The sequence below is a fragment of the Macadamia integrifolia genome, chromosome 13 (assembly GCF_013358625.1).
Source record: "Macadamia integrifolia cultivar HAES 741 chromosome 13, SCU_Mint_v3, whole genome shotgun sequence".
Lineage (NCBI taxonomy): Eukaryota > Viridiplantae > Streptophyta > Magnoliopsida > Proteales > Proteaceae > Macadamia > Macadamia integrifolia.
The window spans coordinates 7,048,393-7,074,623 of NC_056569.1; the positions used below are offsets into that span (position 1 = coordinate 7,048,393).

Here is a 26,231-nt window from a genome sequence, read left to right on the forward strand (position 1 = left end):
GAGAGAGAGAGAGAGAGCCACTTAGGATCTGAGAGGGCGTGGCATGAATCTACGCATAATATCATAGAGAGATGATATCCATTTGAGCATTAGATGGATAAGACATGATCTACATTAATCACATGTCAAATTTTAGAGTTTAATTCAATCAAATACTCTTTCTTTTTCTATTTACACACACCTCTTGTATGTCTATGCATGTGCACCAATTTATTGTGCACGTCCTCAAATTTAAGAACAAACAATGTAAATTAAAAGAAATCATAAAATAAATTAGATTTAAATGTAATGGGAAATTGTGACTCGTCCAAATTAGCTATGATTAATCACCATGTGTTTGGGGGAGGGGTTGATTAAAAAAAAAAAAAAAAAAAAACCTTTTTTTCTAATAATGTTTTCAACAAAAAACTGAATAATTTAACAAAAAAAAGAAAATTTGAGAGGTTGGACCTTGTTCGATGGGTTGATCAGACCACAATGGTGGTTCATCCAATTCAACCAAACTTAAGGAGATACGCATAATGGCAGAACTTCAGTTCTATAAATAAAAATATGTTATATAAAATATAGAGAGAAAATGCAAAAAACTAATCTATGGTTGCGTGGCCTGCAATCCTCGCCTTTTTATACTTATATGCGTTTTGTCATTGGCCCATATTGACAGAGACTGCGCACTCAAGAAACATTCTTTACCACAAAGATGGAAGATTGCAGATTCACTCACCTGCTACTCATGCGAAAAGTTTCGACACGATAGAAATTTTCTTGGCCAAATAAAAGGTTTTGAGATTTCTCATATTACTCACAAATGTTTTTTTCCCATCAGACTAGTGCCAATTAATTGTCAGAGTAGTAATATTAGGTTTGTTTGGGAAAAAATAGGATGATCGAATGGTCAGGGACTCAGGATCAACAAATCACTGATCCACGTGGCAAATATACAAATATCCACTTGAGATTCCTTTCCACCTCCCCGCGAAACGGACCTTCGCCCATAATATAAATTTCTCTTGGTTTCTGCTGCTACTGTTTACGTCTGATCAGCAGCTATGCTTGAATTCTTTTCTTAAATTCTCTGTGGGCGCAGGCCTGAATAATATATTTTCAATTTTATTCAATTTTTTATGTTGTAAGAAAATTTTCTGATAAAATGGCTTCTTCCCTTTTAAGGAGGACATTTGTGGGACTTTGTTCGATTCGGCCCTCGATTGCTTATTCTCAGAAGTCTCAAATTTACAGTTCTTTCGTCAATGTAAGTTAGATACTCTGGTTCTCAATCTCCCAACTGTTCTTTTTTTTTTTTCTTCTGTTTGTGGGTTTTTGTTGATTGGGTTTTCTACTAGCGGATTGAACCCGAAAAGTGTTGATTTTTATGTGTAACAGAGGCTTTCTGTGGTCAATGCCTCTGAATTTTTCTGTTTTCTTCTGCGGGTTGTCTATTACATGATCGTCGTATCCTTATATGATTGGGTTATGGGTATTTGCTGATTATTACTGTCCTCTATAAATGATTGGTTTTTGTGGGTTCATCGTCTCTTTGATTATGCACAAAATTCTTGGCTTCACCCTTTTTTCAGAGTAGCAAGATTGCGTTATTGCAAGAGAGAAAAAGGATTCGAATACAGTGCCGATGGTGGGTGAGGTAATCCAGGACAAAAGTGAAGGGCAAGAACTGAAGATGAGCATTCTATACCTTAGAAACAAGAAACCCAATTTGGGTCTAAAACCCCCCAGTGTTTTGGTTAATTTTTCAGCATGGTTACTTCTTCCTTCAGAAATAGGAGAGTTCTTCTTAGCAAAGAGGGCCTTGACAAGGACGGCGTATTCTCTTCAATGAATAATATTTCTTTACTATGTTCCATCTGATTGCATATGACTTGAGCTTACCATTTAAATTGAGTCATCACATTGTGTTCCATTTGACTACATATGTTTTCCTTGTTTTTGCTAGCATTAAAAATAAAAATGAACCTAAAATATAATCTAATCTCAACTGTCAGATGATCATATAACTGATGACAAACAGGATTCACAGAATAAGGTTTTCGAAGGGGGGATTATCTTTTGGAGAGCTTGTGGTTGTATGGTGTCATAATGTCTGATTCTGATTGTTCACCCAGTTTCTTCTCAGTAAGAGTAGATGATTGCTTGTTTATCTGTTTTGTATATCATATTGTGTATGTACAGGAATATTATGCATACACATGGTTTGTTTAATGCTTAGAAAATGGTTTTGTTTAGGGTTTCAATGCTTTTGATAAAGGTGTTGCAATGTGCCAATTATCACCTGAATAGGCAATGAAAACCAATGCCTACTTCAGTGAGAGGGAATAATATGGTGTAATTTGGAAAAGTTAAAAGGACTTTAACGGGGGATTTTGGTTTTCTATTTTCTCTACTTCGCTTGCTTATTAATTCCTTAATGAATTTGACTATTAGTTCTTATATGACTTAGCTTGTGTTTGATAACTGTCTCAATATTCTTTCCTGGTTGAGTTTCTATAATTGGAGTAGAAATTTTGATTAATTGAAGAATGGATATTTTAAGACAATTGCCAGTTATGTTCCTCAGCAGAGTTGATAAAGAAATTAGATAGAGATATTCCTGGTTCTCTGCTTCCAGGAAGATTTGTTTTCTTAAAAGTAATATTTGCCTCTCTTTCCTTTATTTTCTTGGATGAGTTCTTAGGTTGCTTTATTTTTCTGTTTCCAGATGAATACATTTTGCAGAAGGGTTGACCCTTCTTCTCTGGCATCTACAACTTGTGGCTTGGTCCATTTGGCTATGGTTTTTTCAGCAGTTGGACCAAAAGCAACATTTGTCACGGAATCTGTGTCCCCTAGTGATCCTGTTGTTTCTGTTGATTGGCTTCATGCTAATCTTAGGGATCCTGACATCAAGGTGCTTGATTGTTAATTTCGCATTCTTTTATTTTAATTGGCATTTGACTGTTAGTACTATTTGACTGTTTTACCGCTTAAAAGTTCCTGAATTCTGTTTGTTACTTTATGCACTCTGGTCAGTTTGAAGTTTTCCGTTCCTCATTTTAAAAATTTTCTTAGCCTGACTAGTTTCCTTTAAAACCCCAACTGGGTGAACCATCCATTGCACCGACTATGTCTATCATTCCATACTTAGATTTAGAGAGGAAGAACATATCAACTAAGAAGTCACAAACTGGCAGAGTTTCAATTAAGGGGAATGGAGAATACAAATTTTATATTTGGATGGAGGCTCGTATGTGGAGGAAAAATCTATATATTTTGGCTTTTACAAATGCCAGTGAATGGTGTGTGGTTATAAAGACATCAAGGATCTTGAAAGTTGAAGTGCTATATCTTTTCTCAGATAGATAATGGGCAATCTCTATACCAGTGAAGGGACTGCTGGGGAACTATTCAATAGGATCTTACGTTTGAACAGTCATAGTTATCATGGTGACAAGGAGACCCAACGTGCTGGCCAGGTTCCTAAGCAACACCTAGGTGACCTAGGCACATGGTTTAAAGTATCTCAGATATCGATACGATACCCTTCAATACGTATCTTAAATTTATCCGACCAATACGATACACACCGATACAATACATGGAATTTTTAAAATCCTTTCGTATCGATATATATCCTACGAGACATCGATATGCATCAATGCACTATCGATACATACTGATACTCTATGAAAAATATAAAATCGAGGTGAAATATACATTTTGGTATGTGTCGGTACGTATCAGTGAGTATTTGTATGTTTCGATCGGTACGTATCGATGAATATCAGTACGTATCGATGAGTATCGGTATATATCGATCAATACATATCGATGAGTATTGGTACGTATTGGTGAGTATCGATATGTACCGATACAGTGCGCTACGGTCATATAATGGTCAAGATGGGTATTCTTTTCAGAAAACACGATTTTTTGAGGGGTTTTTGTTCCAAAGTTGCTGTCAGTCATATATCTCTCTAACTAAAGTGGAAATCAAGGTTGAGAACAAGGATTTTACATTTATGGGACAACTACAAACCTTGAATTCTTAGTGCGATACCCTCAATTTAGTGTTTATGCATAATACATGTTATCAATAGCTTTTTTTAATAAATTTTTTATGCAAAAGTGTTTAAAAAGGTGTTTCATATCCATTTATGTGCGTATCTTAGCATGTCTCTGATATACGATACCCTCAGATACGTATCTTAATTTTGGTCGACTGATACGGCGACTGATACCGATGCTGATACCGATACCGATACTTTAATCCTTGCTAGGCATGCATAATATATATATATATATATAGCTTTTCTATTAGGCCCTAAGCTCTTAAGCTTCTGGCAGAAGAATATTACGAACATTAACTTGATCCTCAACTTCCAAAAAATTGCACCAAAGAAAGATTAAAGCATCTACATAAAAGTAACATGTGGTTGATGGTATAACATAAAAACGATTAGCAAAATTGACCTAATCAATGGTTAATGGTAAAGGGACTAGCAGGACTAGAATTACCGGTTAGGTCCTATAAGTGCAGCAGTAGCAATGTAATCCAGACATTCGCACTGTCTTTGTTACCTGTCACACTCCAGAGCCTTGGGTTCCACCTCTTCAATCTTCTATTCCCTCTTCTTTCTTTCTTTTCTTTTTTTGTTTAATAGCGTGCATGCTATCTATCATGCTTGATAGTGTATGTAACGAATATACACAAGTCAATCAAAAGGTTAGAGAAAGCGTCAATTACTGTAACATAAATAATAAAAAATTGGAGACCAAGTCAACCGCCCAGGTTGGACAAGGCAGCCAAGGTGACACCTTGGATACCGAGGCGGGCACCTTTTGTGCAAAAGTAAGGCAATTACACGCCTAGCCTTTGAAAAAATGCCTTGTCGTGTAGGCAGTGGCGAGGCAACTATAATTCAATATTCATGTATGGAAAGCAAAACTTAAGGCTTAGGCTCTTGGTATGTAGTGAATAAATGTGATACTTGGGGGGAAAAACACATGTTTCAAGCAACAAACAAACAAGTAAAACCAAGTTTCAAGCTTAAATGTGACATTTGGCAAGCAAGAAAAACCAAGATTCTAGCAAAAAAAAATTATCTTTTTTATGTAAGAACTATATCGAACTGATACAAGGGCCAGGAACAAGAAGATTCAATCGGATGACGAATTCTTGCGTGGTCCAAGGAAATCAAAGGTCTGCTTCCACGATTTCATCTATATCGAATCAACTTATCAGAATAGCTTTTATAGTCATGATTCAATTCAGGTCCACTCATGAGCAGGTTGAAGAGAGCTCTAACAGGCCTTGGAGGACCGAACCCATGTATGTGGAAAAATACGGGGATGACTTGTGGCTAGGGGTGAAAGGTCAACCAAGATCGGATATAGCTGGTTTTCTGCGAAATCTATTTCGGTAGAGCGTGGCCAATCTTGCTACATCGATGTATATCAGAGCAGTATGTTGATATGTATCGATACTTGACACCTTGCATTGTTCTCTGAATAAAATGATTCTTATCAAAATTTTGACTTCTTAGGGAGGGAATTTTGGATAACCATATCTGGAGTTTGAATAGATTGTGGCATGATTAGACGGAGATAACTGGCTGAATATGTTCAATGGTTTTATTTTTGTTGCAAATCTTAATGTTTAGTTGTCCCTTGATGCATTTGTGTACATTCTTCAGCTTATGACTATTGAATTGTTTCTTCAGGTCTTGGATGCCTCCTGGTACATGCCAGATGAGCAGAGGAATCCAATTCAAGAGTATCAGGTGCAGATTATGAGTCTGTTTGAACTTTTCTTGATATTACCAATATTTTTTGCCATTGCATTGAAACTCTTCCATATCACTTCTATGTTTGCTCTGAATATCCTAGAATACTATTTCAGCTGCAACTCTGTTACAACTTGTGCTGGTGTCTAACTCTTATTTCATTTTTTCATATGCAGGTTGCACACATTCCTGGTGCCCTTTTCTTTGATGTGAATGGGATATCAGATCAATCAACAAAAGTGAGATTTCTATGACATCTTAAAACCTTCTTTCTTTGTGCATTTATTGTTGGGGAAAGGTTAAGCTACCAGGTCGAGCAGGCAAGTTTGGCAACATGAGTCCTTGATTTAAGCCATCTAGTTGATGAGTCATTCCGCTATCAGATTGATAGGGTACCCTCTAAATCATCCACATACAAATTTCATGGTCTACTGTACCTCAATGACTCAATTATATGGTGCATAGTATAATGGGCATTTCCCCTGGTATCATCAGCCACTGAATCATTTTTTCACAATGTGTAATTGTCAACCATATTCTAAAGCTTTGTCCTTTTTATCTCCATTGGGTCTAAAACCTACGTGTGTCAGTAGGGGGGATGTGAGCTGAAACTTCTCTCACAGTTTATGTGTGCCCCTTTCTTTATCTTGCTCAGTTTGCAATAGTAGATAAAATTGTCTCTCTGCTAGTGATCCTTTCCTTATCATCCATTATTGAAATTTCTCTTTAGCCGCTTTCTTTATCTCACTCATTTATTTTGTGATAGTAGATAAAATCTCTCTCTCTTGATGATCCTTTCCTCATCATCCATTATTGAAATTTCTCTTTCGCCCCTTTCTTTATCTCTCTCATTTATTTTGTGATGGTAGATAAAATTCTCTCTCTCCTGGTGATCCTTTTCATCATCCATTATTGGAAAGTTTTCTTTCTCATTGACACATTTGTGCCTTATTTGTTAATTCTTAAAGGCGTCTTGAGACATTGAGAGCTGATCCAATGTTGCTTGTAATAATCTGATTTATGCTGCAGTTGCCATAAACCGATTTGCTTGGTTCTGTGTTCCGAATTTTTGGTTCTGAAGTTTTTATTTCAAATGTAGGGACAGATAAATTAGTGTTAGTAGACAAAACAGAAGATGACACTCTTACATGCTAACTAAACTAGATGACGATGAGTTTATTTGGATGTTTGCCAATGCCTTTTATGACCAACAAAAAGGATTTGATTAACTAGTTGTCTGCAACCATCTAGATAGGTCGTCTAGAGGGTTGAGAGATCTTGCAGTGGGTGATCGTGCACTTTCTTCCCCTCTATCCTCTATCCTCTATCCTCTATCCTTTATCTTCTATCAGTATGCCTCTGGCTGAGAAGTTGCAGTCAATCTGGCTGGGACTTGTGTTTCTTTGTTGATGTTATTTTTCTTATTAGAAGATATCATCGTCATCTAATGGATACTCTATTCCCTTAATTTAAATAATTTGGATCAGTTGCCACACATGTTGCCATCGGAGGAAGCTTTTAGTGCTGCTGTTTCTTCGCTTGGCATCGAGAACAAAGATGGAGTGGTTGTTTACGATGGAAAGGGAATATTCAGCGCAGCTCGTGTTTGGTGGTGAGTTGCATGCTTGATACTTAAAAGCCAATGTCATTGAACATCATGAATCAGATACCACCTTCCTTGCTTAAGTAGCTATAACTAATTTCTTTTCTTTTTTTCCCTCCTTTTTTCCTTTTTCTTTTCCTGAATGGAAAGGATGTTCAGAGTATTTGGGCATGACAGAGTCTGTGTATTGGATGGAGGCTTGCCACAGTGGCGTGCTTCAGGTTTTGATGTTGAATCCAGTGCTTCTGGAGATGCTATTTTGAAAGTTAAGGCTGCCAGTGAAGCAATAGAGAAAATTTATCAGGGACAGACAGTAAGTTATTCATCCATCTAGACATGCTATTGCATTCTTTCTTTGTGTGTGATATATTCAAGGGAAAATTACTGCTATATGTTTCACCTAACAAAGTTATACAACATTAACTTTTGAGTTCCCCTTACAAACTACCCGCTATATGTTTCACCTAACAAAGTTATACAACATTAAGTTTAAGTTTACAAAACTACCCACTACAGTGTCTCTCCCTCCCTTACCTACATTATTTGAGATTTTTTACCCCTGATCTTGTCCCTTCCATCCCACATCTCTTCCCTGCAAACCTCGCATGGCCCCAGCCTCACCTGTCCCTGCGACCATCCCCTCTGTCCCGCCTCTCCCTTGCTGCAACCCCACCTTGCCATCCATTGCCATCCCGCCCCTGCTTGTCCTACGGAGACCCAATGACCACGCTGCAATCCACCCCACCCTGGAACCCATCTTCATTCCCATTGCCAAAACCTGCAACCCATCTTTAACCCTGCCCCTGCAATTGTCCAACCCAACCCCGCCCTAGTTTGAAAATTTCTACCTTTTTCTCTGTTCTTTTTTTCCTTAAAAGATCGGGTAGAAGTCAAAAGGGGGTTTGATCAATTCTGATTTGACCCAGGAAATCCTACTGATTTTTTATTCGACTCAGGCAATCGTCCAACCCAAACTGAATGAAGAATTTCACAAGGCTAATGGAGGTGCCCTTCAAATTCAACATGCTGCACCAGGAAAGAGACCTGTTGGACATGGACCTGCTGGCGGAGTTGGACCTCAGTGATGACAAGGTTCTGGTCATTAATATGGACACCCCCAGCCCTGTAATTCTCCCGCTCTCACTCACCCTGTCCCTACCCCTCCCTCCCCTGTTCTTCCTACCACCGGGAGACCGTGTACTTTATTGCCGATTCCAACAAGGAGAAAGAAGAGCGAATCAACTCTATCAGTTGCTCCATCATTCAGCTCTCTCAATCTGTTACCGATAACGAAGTTGTCATTCACAATAGCAGGCGGTGAGGATCAAAGAATCCGATCTCCATCCACAGTCCATGTTCAATTCTATGTACACTAGAGTGCGCCTCGATCTTGAATTTGTATCTTGAACCGTTTCTTTTTCAATCACTGCTACAGGACGAATCTGCATCCAAACATCTCACAAAGCATGTGAGCCTTGTTCCTTCTGTTGCCAAAGCTTCCTGTTCCTTTGCCCTGCCTATATATCAAACAAAATTCTCAAGTTTTCACCCTCGTTCATTTGGTTTGAGTTTTCTCTATCGAAGTGTTGACGAATCCTAAAAAGAAAGTGTGAAGGCTGAAGGGAACATAGACTCTTGCAGGGGTGGGGCGCGAGAGGTCATAGTTCCCCCTAATGCCTAATGCTCGCTGCCTTAATTTCCCCTTGCAATACCAGAGAACTATTGAATGGCAATTGTCAGTAAATCAATTAATCAATCACAAAATCACCTCAGTTCTTAACTGTATCGAATTAGTTGTGTGTGCATGTGGAGGGAGAAGTAGGGGGTAGGGATGGGCTGGGTGGCAAGAAGAGGGTAGGGCAGGTGGGGAGGGTTGGGTGCAGCAGAGGGTGGGGCCGCGTGTGCGCAGGGACATGGCTGGAGTAGACGGTCTTATCGGAAGAATCTAGATCAGTTAAGGGAGCTGGGTGGTAGAACCGTCAAACATGTCCTTAGTTGAGGGAGAAACACTGTTTTGGGTAGTTTTGTAAACCCAAACTCAAAACAGTGTATTAACTGAAACAATGAGTGCTTAGTTTTATAAGAGCAAACCTGATTTTGTGTAATTCTGTAATTTTCCTTATATGCATTCCTTAGCCTCTGGATTGCGGTTTACTTACCAGTCAGTAGGGATTGCTTTAACTGTTCCTGGTGAAAATTTCATAACTCAAATATTAAATGCATTAGAATCAAGAATTCCTTCTTGAGTTGCTTCTTTTTCCTCCAAAATTTCCTTCCCTCTCACCTTTTTTTTTTTTTTGGGGGGGGGGGGGTGGGTTGGGGTGTGTGTGGGGAGTAGGTGATAAGTTGACAAAGTATAAGGAGCTAAAATTGACTTGTATAGTTGTATGAAGATTTCATATCCAGATTTGTCCAAATCTGTGCTTATATTGGAACATTTGGATTGATGGCGAATATGTTCAATTGATTTAGCAAGTCTCCATGCTCACATGGAATTATTCAAAACTATAAGTGTGCATGTTTAGGAACTGCCTTCCACTGTTGTTGAACCTGACCATGGCCAACTGAGAAAAGAAAAAAGGTTACTGGTTACTAGTTCAACCACTTGGTTGACCCAACACAACTTAGATTTGGTAGGTGACAAACTTCCTTTGCCCAGATAGAACCTTCAAATGTACTTCAGTTTTTCTTTCTAGTAATATTTATCTTGAACTGTCCTCAACTCTTGGAATTTAAAAAACTTGGTTTCTAGCTTACTTATGTCATAATGCTAGATATAAATTCTTCTAACAACTAAGAACTTCTCTGTTTTTCCTGTCTGCTTTTGGTTTTATTTTTTACTTATTGCAGTCTTGTCTCTACAGGTTACCCCAATAACGTTTCAGACAAATTTTCAGCCACATCTTGTCTGGTCACTTGAACAGGTTTGGTTCTTCATTAGTTATTGTTTCTTATTTATAGAAACGTGGCATGAATCCTCAACCTATTGCTTCCTCAATGATAAGCAGTTTGTCTAAATTCTAAATATATAAACTGCAATTACAGACGTACAGTGGAGAAGTTAAATTAAGAATCAGAATCACATGCATAGTTGTCATAACGTCTAGGCAACCCAAGGCGTTGGAGGGGGGCCTAGACGCAAGTGAAACCAACAAGGCAACTAGACACCTAGGCAACACCTTGATAATTATGATCATATGCATTATTTGTTCTTTTAAAGCTTTTGATTCTTCTTGATGTCGAATTTGTAATCCTGAAGCAGTTGATCCTTGTGGATAATTGTTTAAATTCATTGGTTATTTAGGAGATGCATGTAAAATCTGGACACTGATGCATTAGAGAATCACTAGGGTACTTACTGTGACCTGTGTTGCTAGGAGTTGTAATGCAGTTAAATCACCTATATGGACTTATTTTATTAGAAATAAGCTTTGGGTTGGGACCACTTTAATGGACTTATTAAGTGTTTTAGTTAGGCTGGATGGCCTGGATTGGATTCTATAAGTTCAATCCTGTTTTTAGTAAGCTTCCTTCATTATTTTAGTTTCCTTGTCAGTTTATGTTATCTTATTAGTTAAGGATTGGTTTCTGCTTTTCTTTTCAGAGTTTGAGTTTTTTTTTTTTTTTTTTTTTTTTTTTTTTCTCCCTATTTAAGTTTGGGTCCAGCCATGTACTCGAATTTGATCAATGAGATTTTGGTCTGAACCTTTTGCTGCTGAGACAGTATGCTACTATGAGAGACAGTGACGAGTGAGAAACTCTTGGGATCAGAGAGATTCTAATCCAGGCCTATTGGTGGGAAATCAAAGGTCATAATGTCATATCCTTCTTCTCTATGCTTTTTTCTTCTTTAACTATTGATTTATCTATTATCTTCAAGCTTGCTGGAATCTTATTTAACCTGAGTTTGGAAGGGTTACTCTTCAGATGTTATTGCTGTTCATATCCTATTCATATCTAGAGTTAGATCACAGCATAGAATTTCCAACTAGAAGCTGGCGGCAGCCCTGTTTTGGCTCTATTTTGCAGAAGTTGGCATTGGTGATATAAGGGAATCTGGCCAGCAGATTACCCTCATCTCTCAGGGTGTAAAGGGCCTCCTAGTAGGCTCCTTCGACCAGGGTTGTGGATGATCAGACCTGTTGATCTGCTGTTGTGTTAATTCTCTCAAATTCTGGTTATGGGTTTCGAAATTTCACTGTTTTGACTATTCACCCATATCTGACTGTTAGAACATTGCTGTTTTTTGGAATTAACAGTTTTTTAAACATTGGCCAGAATCTGACCTCCATCAGATAAGGTTGACTTTGACCTTGTCTTTGACCTAAATTCTGTTTTAACCTGTAAAAGGGGTGTGTAATCTGAACCTAGGGTTCATCCTTCCTATCTACCCCCCCCCCCGGCCCATCAGTTGCTTTATATTCTACATCTCATATCCTAGCGTGACTATCGAATGGAAAGGGGATTTGATTCAAATGCATCTGTATAACTATATTCCTTGCAGATTCTCCTTGATGGCCATATTTGGCACATTTGGGAGGGTAGAAATAAAAGAATTCTCTGATAAGAAGTCCCATTGCACTTCGGATATTGCTAATAAAATGGAGATGATGGCCTGCCACTGGACTAAGATAAGTCATTGATACTTGTCTAATTTTGGGCAAAAAGAGGTGTTTAAAGGTGCAAATTTTGAGAGAGTAGGGGATTTTGGCTTAGATTTCCCCTAAAAATTCATTTTAGTCCTCAGGTGAATTCTTTCAATAGTTGTTCACATGCCAACTGGAGTCTTTGTGACGAAGAGGTGAGAGTTGCTCTTGTCTTTCTCATGTCATCGGAGTAGTCTGAGAAACTGAAGTTTTAACTCTCCTTAAAGGCCTAAACGTACTTGAGGAAGCTGTCTATTTACTTGTATTTTTTATTTTTGGGTGGGCGGGGTTTGCAGGGAATGCCACGAATGGGAGTTTTCAACTTCTCATTTTGGTGGGAGATTCTAGCAATGTTATCAAGTGGATCTCTGGGGAGAATAACAGTGAATCTATTGCTTTGACGGTGTCTTGCTCGTCATTTCTCAGATTGGCTAATGTTTTGGCAGATCCCCTGACGACGGATGGTGTGACACCTAAGAATACGGCAAGTACCGGACCCACCTGGGAGATTGGTGAAGTGTCCCGCCAAGAATACGGCAAGTACCAAGAGTTTTGGGATATCGGTGAGGGAGTACAAATTTTAGTCCCACATCGCCTAGGGAGGGATTGCTGGGCTAGTTGATAACCTCGAGCCTCCTCAACATGGCACAACGCATTTTAAAGCCTTGAGGCCCATGGGTCATAGAGGACAATATTATGCAAGGTTAATGGGGCCGGGGCATTACAGAAAAGTTGATTGCGAGGGTGATCTTTGATCTTCTTCCTTTGCTTTTATATCCACTTTCCTCCCCCCCCCCCCTTTTGAACCGAAGTCTCAAAGTTACTGGAATAGGAAATAAGCATCTCAAAATACAAATGTGAGGGAAGATATTTGAGGTTTCGATCCTGTTCACACTATACTGTAGTTTTATTCGGCGTAACATACCTGGTAACTGTTATTTTGGAGTATGTTTAATGATTATATGTGGTTCAGAGTGTTTTTTGGGTCATTCTTTTGAAGCACGCTTTTTTTGTCATTTGATTTTGGTTCTTGTATCATTACTTAAATTTCAATATGGTTCTCTATTTCTTCTAGATAAAAGTTCCAAATAACAAGTCTTGCTGCATATAATTTTTTTTCCTTTCGTGGTTGTAAGCATTTTCTTTTCCCCACCCTTTGTCCAGACCTCCCACATGGTATTAGCCAGAGTTTTTTTGTTTATGTTAGCAAGCTTCCTGTATATTTGGTTCCTTCTCTGATTCACTTCCTGCTGGGCATCTGACATGGTGAATTTTTTTATGGGGTGGAGTTGGGGATTGAGGTCTCAAGGGGATACTTCTGCATCATTCTGAAATTTTATAGTGGGTTGTCTGTCTGGTGACTGAATGGTCTAGTTTTCTGAAATATCTTTTGTTCAAAATAGGTGACAGCTCAAAAAGCCTGATGGATAAACCAAATTCCTTGAGAACTGGGCTGATAATTTTATTTCAACTCAATCTTAAAAATTAAGTTTAATAAAACTTGTTGAGGTCCTGCCATATAAAGGGGGAAGCATGATTGAATATCATCCGAAGCAGTGTTTGCATGTCCTTCATTCCTCATTCCATTTGTTTCAGGTCAGAAAAAATATCGAGGACAAAGAATACCAGCATATAGATGCTCGATCAAACGCCAGGTATGTAATATTCCTATTATATCCTTATCATATTAAGTTTTTATTTTTTTGTCCAGGTTTCTCTTGGCTAGTGTCAATCATGTCACTCTGTCTGTGTTTGGCTTCTTTCATGATTTAGCATGAAGTAGAGCAGTTTCAATCAATTGAGACTGGACTATCAACAGGAAGAAATCTGGCCAGGGTAGGGTTTGGGTCTTACTGTGTGAAGCTTTATGCTATATGTTGCAAGTTCTGTAGTAATATTCATTTTGATGATTTTATCCTAAAAATTAGTTGTCCTTGTATTGTTAATTGTTGAAACAAAGTTGCACTTCAAGCATGAATTCCTCTTCCATTTGCCAATTTATATTCTTGTCCAGACTTTTGCTCATTCTTAGAAGGTCTAATTTTGTCAATGATGAGGTTATGACAAGAATATTACCTCGACATTCAAAATGGTCAAACAACAACAACAACAACAAAGCCTTACCCGAACTTAATGGGGTCAGCTACATGGATCCAAGCAACTGAAGCAAGGACAAAGAAAAAAAAAGAAAGTAAAGATGAAAGGAAACAAATCACGAAAACATTAATGAAGTAGAACACAGCTAGATGGGGCTCGCTACATGGATCCTAGCCCTCCAATCCGCTGTATTCAAGATCATACTCTTGCCCTAATCTGTGCATGTATTTCCTCACTACTCCTATAGTCCTATGGTCATTTTTTGCCTGCCCCTAGCTATTTTAGATCCTTCTATCTGGATTAGATCACTCCTCCTTACAGTTGTATCTGCATGCCTCCGTTGAAGATAGTCATACCATCTCAAATGACTTTCTCTAAGCTTATTGTGGATTGGGGCAACTCCCAAATTCGCTCTAATGCTTTCATTCCTTACTTTATCTTTTTTAGTTTTCCCGTACATCTATCTTAACATCCTCATCTCCACTATACATAGCTCATCTATATGTCGCTTCTAAACTACTTCCGCCTATACATCATAGCCAAGCATACAACTGTCCTATAGAATTTTCCTTTAAGCTTTATAGGGACACATCAGTTGCACAAAACTCCAGACACACATCTCCACTTTAATTCTATATGATGCATCAGCCTCTTTTTTCACACAATTTAGGAGGATAACACTGTTTACTTGTCTCTTTATTTTCTGAATCTCCATTTGTTTGAATGGAAATATATTTCCTGAAAAACTATCTCTCACCTCCCCTTTTGTAATATTTTGCATGATAAGGATTCAGGAAAATAGTCAGCTATATGATATGATAGGGTGGCTGTCCTCCATGGGTGGTGGTTGTATGAATAGCCAGGATGCAGCCCCTTTTATTAATTGATAAGAACACTGGAATATTTGATTGTATGCTGTTTTCCTATTTTCTGTATTGCATTTCAGTATTGATTTAGGAGTCGGAAGCACAGCCTAGGTAACAAGGACTCGAGCACAGACATGGCACCTGCTGTGAAGTTGACAAATTTACAACAGAGTAGTGTAGTTGTCCAAAGTGAACATACATATGAACAATGTATTTCTGAAACTAAGGCTGAATTTTGAAAAACCTGAAGCTTGCTTTTTACCTTGATTTCAACTGTACAACTGAAGTTGGGGAATTCCTTTCGAGTGCTAAGAACCTTTCGAGTTCTAAGAACTACTGGATTAGCAAGGAAACAAATGCCTAGAAAATAAACAGGATTTCTTTAGGTCCATATCTTAAGGAATCTTATATTTGGATTTGATAGAGATGTTGTTGGTCCTTTTGCAGGTTTGATGGAGCTGCACCAGAGCCTCGAAAGGGAATAAGAAGTGGTCATGTACCAGGAAGCAAATGTATTCCTTTTGTTCAGGTGAAAAGCTTACCCTTGGTTTTCTTCATCGTTTGGCATCTGTTACAGCCACTTATCACAAAAGATCAAGCTGTTAAGTAGGGGTCACAACAATTGATTCAACACTCCCTCCCCCCCACCCCCTCCCCCCCAACACCCAAAAAAAAGACACTAATACACAAGGCTCTGATACCATATTACAACTGCTTATCCAAAAGCTCGAGTTATTAAGGGCCACAACACACAACAATGTATATCAACAAGATTTATATTCTTCTACAAAATGTTGGTGTCTACATTCATCAAGTTCTTAATTGTCCTATTTTTAGTTGAATCCAAAGTTCTAAGCCAACCTGTATTTATTTATTTATTTTGTTTTGTTTTGTTTTGTTTGTTTTTTTTTTTTTTTTTTTTTTTTTTTTTACCATAAAAAAAATCTTCTTTGGGGCTATCTTAGTTGCGTCTTCATGCCTCTCCAAAACTCTCACTTTCCCTTAATGCAATGATGAGTTTCCATCCAGATTTTATTTCTACATTCATTGGGATTCATCCTTTTGAGGAGATTTTGCAAATTCTAATGTCAATTGAGCCTGAAATGGGTGAAGGATAGAAAGGGGAAAGAATTGTAAAAGATATTAGTTCTTGTAGTATTCAATTCTACTAGGCCTTATCCCAACTAACTGTGTTTGGTTACATGAATCCTATTTGACCATTCAACTCAATTCAGTTATTACTTTTTTTAGTATAACCAAAAGTATACCATGTTTGAAAGGGTAGATCAAAAGATATGATTTTAACGAGCTAAAAATTTTAAATTTTGAGAGGGCTTGGTGGTTTACTCATGTTGCGCCTCTCAGAGTGTTGAGCCCCCTCCATTGTTTTGCAAATATCAGGACCGTGAAAACTAATCTAGTAGGAATATTTCACTGACTTGTATTATTTTACTTGCTTAAGGTGTATTGTCCATCTTGCATGCTTTCCTTAAATGTCTTGACAAAAATATACTTGTCAAGGGAAATCTTAATTTGTTCATCCATCATATTCAAATAAAACTTTACCTAATGAATTTATTCTATAACTTGTGTGCTGGTCCCTTGCAGATGTTAGAAGGTTCACAGAACCTCTTACCTCCGGATGAGCTTAAGAAACGATTTGAACAAGAAGGTCCGACCTGTAAATTATTTGTATGATCCAACTGATTTTTTCTGTTATCTAGATACGGAGATTCTCTGCAATGTGGCTGATATATATATATATATATATATTTTATAATTCTTTGACAAGTCATGAAATCTACCGATTAATTATGGGAAAAAAAAGGCCTAGAATTTTCCGCTAAAAAAAAAGTATCAGTTGGTTCTAAAATCAGGAAGCTGTTGATGCAATGCCAAACTTGAACTAGAAATATCCAGTGGGAGATTAGCTTGCAACAGGATCACAGGTATTGAGAAGAACCAGGTTTGAGAGAAAACCATATAACTCAATTTGAACAATTCTGATCAGCCTGAAATTCTGGTCGAATGAACATACAAGAAGTAGATTGATGTAAAATATGATCCGAATCTGATAGATAAATTTGAGGCAATGAGACAGTCCTTCTAAAACCCAGAAAATCTGAGAATTCAATGGCAGAAAATTTTTATCTCTTGAAGCTCTATATAAAATTGTGGGGAAAAAATTATAAAGGAGAAAAATAGACAAGATATGATCAGGAATCGCAATGTGATCTACAGGATAGAGGTTGACCATAGGATTCAAGAACTTCAATTTGAGAAATTCGAACTTTCCTTGGCTGTTTATAATCTACACCCTTTTCTTGGGTTTTTCCCCTCTTAGCATTTTATTCTTATCAATTTTTTCAAGTTATTAGTTGTTATTTGCCTACCGTAGGAGTAGGGATGGTAGTGTCTTTCTTCTTTTCCTTTCTTATTATTTATGGTTCTTATGTTATGCTGTTAGTGAAGGGCAGCTATGCAATTTCTCTCTTATAAGCTTATTATTAACAGACTTGTGTTGTATGATACGGCTAACAATCAAGCCTATCGTCAGTGTCACTTGTCTCTCTCACCGACTTTTTTTCTCCTCATGTACATTTTATTTCCCATGTATCCTTACAATCACATTCCAGCCTATTCTAGCATATATTTATTGGAAATTAAGGGTGGATGGTCAAGAATAATGAGATCTCATGGCAATTGGACGGTACACACACACACACACACAATATATATATATGGCAAGTGTTTTCTGTGCAAGAGCGGCTCTGTGCCCAGACACATGGGCGCCCCCCCCCCCAAAGGAGGGGCATGGTGGTCATTGCATGCCCCCTTGTGTTTTGGCGCAGGGCCACTCTCGAACAGAAAACTGTCCCAAATATATATATATATATATGTAGAGAGAGAGAGAGAGAGGAATATCATTCTACAGGTGTTTTGGCTGATGTGATGCTTACAATCGACTCAATCTGGTATGGGTTCATCCTTCTATGTAGTTGGGATATAGTGAAATATTATTTTATCCTTTTGTATATTGTGAACTTGCTTTTGCTGTACATTCTTTATATGTTTATCAATGTAGTCCCAGAGTTCTATATGTTTACATGGTCATAATTAGGTTGCAATATTTTTTTGTTTTAATGAAATTTCAGTGGATGTTTGGTCCCCATTCCACTTTTATTATGTTCACCATATTTTGTTTGCAGGTATCTCTCTGGATAAACCTGTGGTCACATCTTGCGGCACTGGTGTCACTGCTTGCATTCTTGCACTGGTGAGTTTTTCTTTGGTAAAATGAGAGATTTGCTAAATCATATTCTGGAATCTGGATTATGGCATTGGTAAAGAATGCTTACACTCACATTCCAGGGTCTCCATCGACTTGGGAAACCTGATGTTGCTGTTTATGATGGATCTTGGTCTGAATGGGGAGCTCAAGCTGACACACCTGTCTCCACTTCATAGGTCATGCAGTACTACAAAGGGTTATTCATGAAGTATGCCCTATTATGCAGATTTTCTTCAAACCCAAAGAATTCATGATGAAGCTGGTTGTACTTAAAACGGATCAAATACATCTGGGTTGCTTTTATTTTGAATCTGTTATAGAACATCAATATTTTTGGAGCGAGGACTGTCAAATTTTAGAACGACTAACTGACAAATCAGATGTCCTTAAAAGAATGTGATTGATTAAATTATTAGATTCAACCTGAACTTGTATTTTACACATACCCAAAAAAAAAAAAAAAAGAAGAAAAAAATTGAACTTTGTTATGGTAGGGAACGGTTTTTGAGATTGAAGGAAACATGAATCTCAGTTTTCAGTTACATTATCTTCTTGGATGTGACTTTTTTCGACAAATACCATCTTCTACTCATAATCTTCCAATGGACACTGGAAAAGGGATTGAAGAAAAGCAGAACTTGATATGGAATTGGTGTTGCGTCTTATTGTTGATTCATACTAGGCATTGAGATGCTTCCAAAATGTTCTCCTTAGTTCTAAGCCATAATGCTTGCAAGGTTTCCATGGATAAACAGGTCGTCAGATTTTCCCTTTCTTTCTGAAATTAATCATGGTGAGAAATTGCAATCAGATTACCTACCTAATATATTTCCTTTTTGGCACTTACCTAAAATGATTTGTTTTGCCATAGGGTTACATTCATTGCATCGGTGTGAGCTTTTTATGGGAATTGATATAATGAAGTGGAGGGTAGTTCTCTTCCACTGAGACTGAGTTAGCAAAGATGAGCTAATTGGGTCCCAGCATTAATGTTTATACCAACGATCAAGCACACATTAGTGATGAGCTCAGGAAAAAATTCAAAGCTTCAGAGCAGCTCTACGGTCATGGGAGTTGTAGCATCAAAATAGATATGATAGGCCTTAAAAGACAACAATAAGCATGTTCTTTGGGGTATCGGTTATCCTATGGTGACTCACTAATATTCAGGAATCATGCTTCTAATCATTTCATTTCCCAGGATTCAAGTCCTGTGGTGCCTCTTTTGTTCCATTGCATCTCTTCTTGTCCCTCTTCTGTTTAACCAGGGTTTAAAAATCCAAAAAATTGGAATCTGAATCGGTCCTTTCTGATTCAGATCTGAATTGGATTAGAATCGGTCAGGATGGGTGGTCAATCGGTAAAAATCAGCCAAACATAACCTTTTTATCACAACAGATAAAATATAAACGGAGGGTGAGATCCGCCTAGGCCCTATGGTTGTCAATTTCTAGCCCGAATCTGTTGGGTCCGTACTGACCTTTATCGGTTTGAGATTTTATGAGATCGGTAGGTATCGAACCAGATTGACTGAATGGGCCAACCAAAATTAAAATCAATATAAAACCCGGACCAAAACAGATAAAATTGATAATAATAAAAAAACTATTATCAGTATTTTTTTAATGCATATATGTATTTGAAAAACCGAAACCAAATGGGGTAGCTAACCGACAACAACCCGATAAGAACCATCACGTAATAAAAAATAAAAAAATAAAAAAAATCCAAATCAGACTGCACCCAACCGATAGCAAATCACTAAACATCAATTTTTGCCAAGTTTTTGCATTCTTATTTTATATCTTGCAATATCAACCAATATCAACATAAAGAGGATTTCTTGGAGCTTCAAGAAAAACCATTTTTTCCTCAAATTTCTTTTTTTGTTGAACATAGTAGGGTTTTTTCAAAGCAACCGTGTGTACCACTTTTGTGAGTGATTGACTCAAAGTAGGAAATCTCTATGTCAAAATTGGGTTTATCTACAACTCTAACTAATAAGGATTTTAGTTGGAGATATACATGGACTCTAAAAACCAAAGCAATAGAGGATTCTAATTCTCTCCTCTTTTATATAGTCATACTCGTCTCCCTCTCTCAGACACGCTAAATCCCTACACTAGTAATTGAGTGGGAATTAGGGTTTTGTGAAAACCTTAACTATTGATGAAGAGCTTGGACTCAAACGGAACACAAAGTTGTACATATGAGAAGGACTCACTGCGAAAGGGCTAAGATCGCATGGAGGCTCTACTCTTGTAGAGTTTCAGATAATGATCTAAACCCCTTTATTAATGGTTGATTGAATGTTTGACCCTACCAGTGGAACGATCCAAATCGTTTCTGCACCTTCAGTGGTATCTCATAACCACTAAGGCTTTGTTTTATATTTCATGTGGATGATTATTTTATGATTCCGCGTTACATTTGATGTATGGTGATATTATCACCCTATTGTATTTTTAGAAGAGATGACTATTCTCGTTTCTCTTAACTTAAAAGCAAGTGTGATATGAAAAACTCTAACTGCTGAGATTTTCATGGCCTCCCTTAGTTGGTAAATGTAGAGGTCACAGTGATATACTTTTGTAGATACCGATAGGATAATGCTTGAGTAGTTCTCTAAGACAATACTTCGATAGTAGACAGTAGTCCATAATGCTATGATTCACTCTGAAACAAAGGGTATACACTTGACTTGAGTGTATGTTAGCCGATAGGAATGGACATGACACTCAAGTGGCCAAAAAGTATTGTAAGTCTTCGAGACGGACAAAATAGTCCACTCAACAAACATGTATATGATGAACTCCGATAAGCTAAGTTATGTGCGTAAGGGTTGAGATGTTCTAATCACACATCATAGCTAAAGGGAAGTTTAAGGTGTGGGTAATCGTTGTATTTAGACTTGCCCTTTCTTTTCAACGATATCAATCATGCTAATTTTTCCTTGTACATCATGTAGATATTCAATATGTCAAACCAAATGAACTATGCTACCCTCATTAAAGACCATATCCTGACTGAACCCAATTATGTTGACTGGAGGAGAAACATTAAATTGTTCATAATTGCAGAAGGTCTAATTTCTGTCATAGAAAATGAAGAACCTTCATTCCCTGACATTATGGAGGGCGAGGAGAAAGTTGCTTATGAGTTATTTCGACAAAACAATTCTAAGGCCAAGTTCATTGTTTTGAATTCAATAGACAAGACCATTAAGGATTCTATAAAAGATCTAAGTTTTGCAAAAGACATGTTGGAGGAGTTGAAGAAGTTGTATGGTAAACAAAACAAACATGCACATCATCAGCTTGTCACTCTCCTCCACAGCACTAAGATGACTTCAGGGATTTCAGTTATCGATCATATGATGAAATTACGAAATTTATTCCAAGAACTAGAAGCACTGGGGACATCCTTTAAGCTGAATTATAAAACTGATGTCATGCTCTACTCACTGTCTCAGAAAATCTATGGATCTTTATTTGTAACTGCAATATGAATAAAATTTTCGTAGAGCTTCCAGAGCTAGGCAATATGTTGTAAGAAGTAGAGGCGGCACATAAGTTGCAAAAGCTTGAGTTCTTGTCTACTGAACAGAAGCCTTCTTTCTCTAAAACCGAAGGTAAGAAGAAGAAGAAGAAGAAGACCAATAAGGGTAAGACCTTTAAGGTGGCTAGTAAGTGAGTGGAGAATGGCAAGAAACCTAAGAAAGGACCTTGTTTTTACTGTAAAAAAGACGGACATTGGAAGAAAAATTATCATAGATACCTGACGACTCTAAAGAAGAAGTCAGATGAAGGTATATCCGAAACATATGTCCTTTATGAGTCTAATTTGTCAGAAGAACCATCTAATACGTGGTTGGTTGACTCTGGTTCGACCACCCATATTTGTAATATGTTGTAGGGGTTCGGGATGACAAGAAAACTCAATAAGGATGAGGTTCGTCTCAAGATAGGAACTAGAGTTGAGGCCACAGTAGAGGTCGTAGGAGAGTTTATTTTGCATTTTGAAAAAATAGTTTTAATTTTAAAAGATTGTTATTATGTTCTTTCTTTTAGAAGGAATATTCTTTCTGTTTCTAAACTAGTCGTTGATGGATATTCATTTCAATTTGGATTTAAACTATCTATTCGTTTGAATAGTTTATTTATTATAACTGGTTGTTTACAGAATGATTTGTATTTCTTGAAACCTGTTTTAAATGCAAATGAATTTTCAAATTTAACTTTAAAAAGGAAATTAGCTCCAGGTAATTTTACTTATCTTTGGCACCTTGGGTTAAGTCATATTAAAGTAGATAGAAATTACAGGTTGGTCAAGGATGGCCCTTTGGAAAGTCTAAAGATAGAACCTTACTGAACCTGTGAATCCTGTCTACAAGGAAAAATGTCCAAGAAACCCTTTTCATCTAAGGGTAAGAGGGTTGAAGACTTGTTGAAATTAATACACTCTGATGTATGTGGTCCCATAAATGTTCAAGCGAGGTATGGTTATGAATATTTTGTAACCTTCACTGATGACTATTCTCGATATGGATACATTAACCTAATGCACCGAAGATCGAAAACCTTTGAAAAGTTCAAGGAGTTCTGAGCTGAGGTAGAAAAATAATTGGGTAAGTGCATTAAGACCCTTTGATCAGATCGAGGAGGAGAGTATTTATTAGATGAGTTCAGGGACCATTTAAAGCAAACTAAGATTCTTTCTCAGTTGGCAGCCCCAGGGACACCTTAATAGAACGGTGTAGCAGAGAGACGAAACCGTACCCTATTAGATATGATTCGGTCTATACTCAATTATTCAGAATTACCTACATTTTTTTGGGTTTTGCCTTGGAGACCACCATCTATATTTTGAATATCCAACGAAATCTGTCCCTAAAACACCCTTTGAGTTGTGGTATGGGCGAAAGCCTAGCCTACAACATATTAGGGTTTGGGGTTGCATTACACATGTAAGGAAGTAACAAACAGATAAGTTGGAATCCAGAACAAATAGATGCTACTTCCTAGGCTACCCTAAAACAACAATTGGCTATTACTTTTATGACTCTGTTGATAAAAAAGTCTTAGTTAGTAAACGTGCGACGTTCCTTGAAGAGGATCTGGTCACTTGTAGATCGGATCCAGTGATCATAAAATAAATATCTAATGACTAAGAACCTTATGCACCTATTGTACCTTCTATTGACATACCCACTGGAGTGAATCAATCCCAAGAGCCTCAATGGAGTGGGAGGTCCATCAGGAGTCTAACTTATTTGACACTTCTCAATGAATATGATCAAAAGGTGAAAAAGTTCCACATGGTTTCTGACTCTTCGGAGTCAGACCCATTTTCTTACAAAGAGGCTTTGAAGGATATTGAATCTGTTCAATGGAAGAAAGCCATGCGCTTTGAGATTGACTCCATGCATTCCAACCACGTCTGGACTCCAGAGGATGTACCTCAAGGTGTTAAGCCTATGGATGTAAATGGATCTTTAAGAGGAAGAGATGTGTGGATGGAAATGTGGAGCGTTTCAAAGCAATACTGGTGGTAAAAGGTTACACCTAAAAAGAAGGGGTGGATTATAATGAAACATTTTCACCAGTAGCGATGATTAAATCCATTAAGATTTTATTATCGATTACTGCATACTATGACTATGAGATATGACAGATGGATGTACAGACCGCTTTCCTTAATGGACATTTAGATGAGGTTATATACATGCATTAGTCAGAAGGGTTTGCTTCCCCAAGGGAAGAAAACAAAGTATACAGGCTTTTGAGATCTATCTATGGTCTTAAATAGGCTTCTAGAAGCTGGAACATACGTTTTGATCAAACCATCAAAAAGTTTGGGTTTGAACAAAATATTAATGAACCATGAGTTTACAAGAAGTCCAGTGGGAATATTATTTGTTTTCTTGTCCTATATGTGGATGATATCTTGCTTATTGGGAATGATGTGGGATTGCTTTCATCTGAAAAGATGTGGCTATCTAAGACATTCTCAATGAAGAATCTTGGTGAAGCCAGTTACATCTTAGGAATAAAGCCTGTGATGGATAGTAAGAATAGGATGTTAGGCTTGTCACAATCCACTTATATTTACAAAATACTAGAAAAATTTAACATGCAGAATTCCAAGAAAGTGAGTGTTCCCTTCAGGCATGGAATCACTCTATCAAAATGACAATGTTCTCAAATTATTGAGGATATTGAGGCAATGAAGGGAATCCCTTATGCTTTGGCTGTAGGGAGTTTCATGTACGCAATGTTATGTACTAAACCAGACATTTGTCATGTAGTAGGGATTGTGAGTCGTTATCAATCTAATCTAGGACAGGAGCATTTGACTGCTATCAAAAGCATCCTCAAGTATTTGAGGATGACCAAGGATTATTTCCTTGTCTATGGTATTGACCAATTGTCAGTTGTGAGTTATACAGACTCAGATTTTCAAACTGACAAAGATGACAGAGAGTCTACATCATGAATGGTATTTGTTATGGGAGGTGGTGCTATAATTTAGAAGAGTGTCAAATAGAAGTCAACGGCCAACTCCACTATTGAGGCTGAATACCTGACAGCTAGTGAAGCAGCTAAGGAAGGGGTTTGGCTCAAGAAATTCTTGACCGACCTAGGGGTGGTCCCTGAGCTCGTCGAGCATTCCATCATGTTGTATTGTGACAATCGGGGAGCCATAGCACAAGCAAAGGAACCAAGAGCTCATCAGAAGAACAAGCATGTGGAACCAAAATATTACTTGATTCGTGAGATTATACAGTGTGGTGATATAGCCATAACTAAGGATGACTCTGCTCAAAATTTGCCTGATCCTATGACTAAGGATTTGTCGCCTAATGTATTTGAGAAACATGTTGAGGATATGGGCATTAGGTTTATGAGAAATTGGCTTTGATGTACAAACTTGTTTATTTAAATTTAATTATTTAATTTAAGTTTTAATTAGCATGACTATTTATTGAGCTCAGTTTGTCTATAAGTTGTTAACCTAAAATTGCTCACCACTAGGGGCTAGATTGGACACCTTGTCTTTATGGTGGTCACATTGTGTCTACCTAGAGATGTTGATTTCAGGGCACAAATGTGAATGTACATACTGTGTCTATATTGGACTAGATCACTTAAGATTTTCACATGTGATATACTGTCGGTTTATAAGAAAATGAAATTCTCTTAAGTAGTTTATGATCAATCTTTTGACCTGATGGGTCCTCATCGATGCAGACATGCACTGCGTTGTGCCAACGGTTGATGTCTCTTTGACTATATATCGATACGCTGGACTCGTAGTGTTGGCTCGTATTCAAAAGAGATTCCCAACAAGGAATCCACTGCCCTTTTTGGAAGAGCATCAAACAGAGAGAAAGTTTGTATTTGATTGGATAAAATCTAGATCCGGGGGTATTTCAATAAAATATTTTTAGTGTTTGAAAATTTTATATAAATTATTATTTATGTTAAAAAACATTATAGAAATGTTTTTTTGGTCCAATCAAGTATACAAAATCTCTGAAATGGTTTTTCGGTTCATTGGGGATTTGACAGTATTTAGCGCATGCCCTGTAATGAACTATGTGATATTACTCAGTAGAGGATAGATGCATAAATAACTATTTATTTTGGGTAATGATTGTTACATCTACTTGGCAACATATGTATTAAGTAACCTTGTATTGTGAATACAATACTGTTAAGATACATAGTATGCTAGGTGAAATCCCAATGAGATCCTACCATTTTCATATAAGTTCAACCCATATGTACATCATCAGATGATCTTGGATTCTTTTTCATGATCTAAGATTTTGGATCCTCTTATGAGATATGATTTCATAATAGAATGGAGGAAATTGTTAGGAAAAATGAATTATTATATTACTTATTATTTAATATCTTATCAATAATGGTAATATTGGTTTTGTGA

The 26,231-nt window shown here is 37.4% G+C and overlaps 1 protein-coding gene across 2 annotated transcripts; it reads left to right on the forward strand.

Annotated features, from left to right (window-relative positions):
* The first annotated feature begins 967 nt into the window (after positions 1 to 967).
* Positions 968 to 18,821, forward strand: LOC122060208 (thiosulfate/3-mercaptopyruvate sulfurtransferase 1, mitochondrial-like). Of its 2 annotated transcripts, none has more exons than XM_042623403.1 (12): positions 968 to 1,252; positions 2,714 to 2,902; positions 5,715 to 5,774; positions 5,954 to 6,016; positions 7,265 to 7,389; positions 7,531 to 7,693; positions 10,245 to 10,304; positions 13,623 to 13,681; positions 15,437 to 15,518; positions 16,598 to 16,661; positions 18,199 to 18,266; positions 18,362 to 18,821. In XM_042623403.1, the coding sequence occupies exons 1-12, from the start codon at positions 1,151 to 1,153 to the stop codon at positions 18,455 to 18,457; spliced, it is 1,131 nt and encodes a 376-aa protein (XP_042479337.1). In that variant the 5' UTR covers positions 968 to 1,150; the 3' UTR covers positions 18,458 to 18,821. The 2 variants fall into 2 exon arrangements, with proteins under 2 accessions (XP_042479337.1, XP_042479338.1); XM_042623404.1 differs by lacking the exon at positions 968 to 1,252 and adding an exon at positions 1,583 to 1,642.
* Positions 18,822 to 26,231: the final 7,410 nt, after the last annotated feature.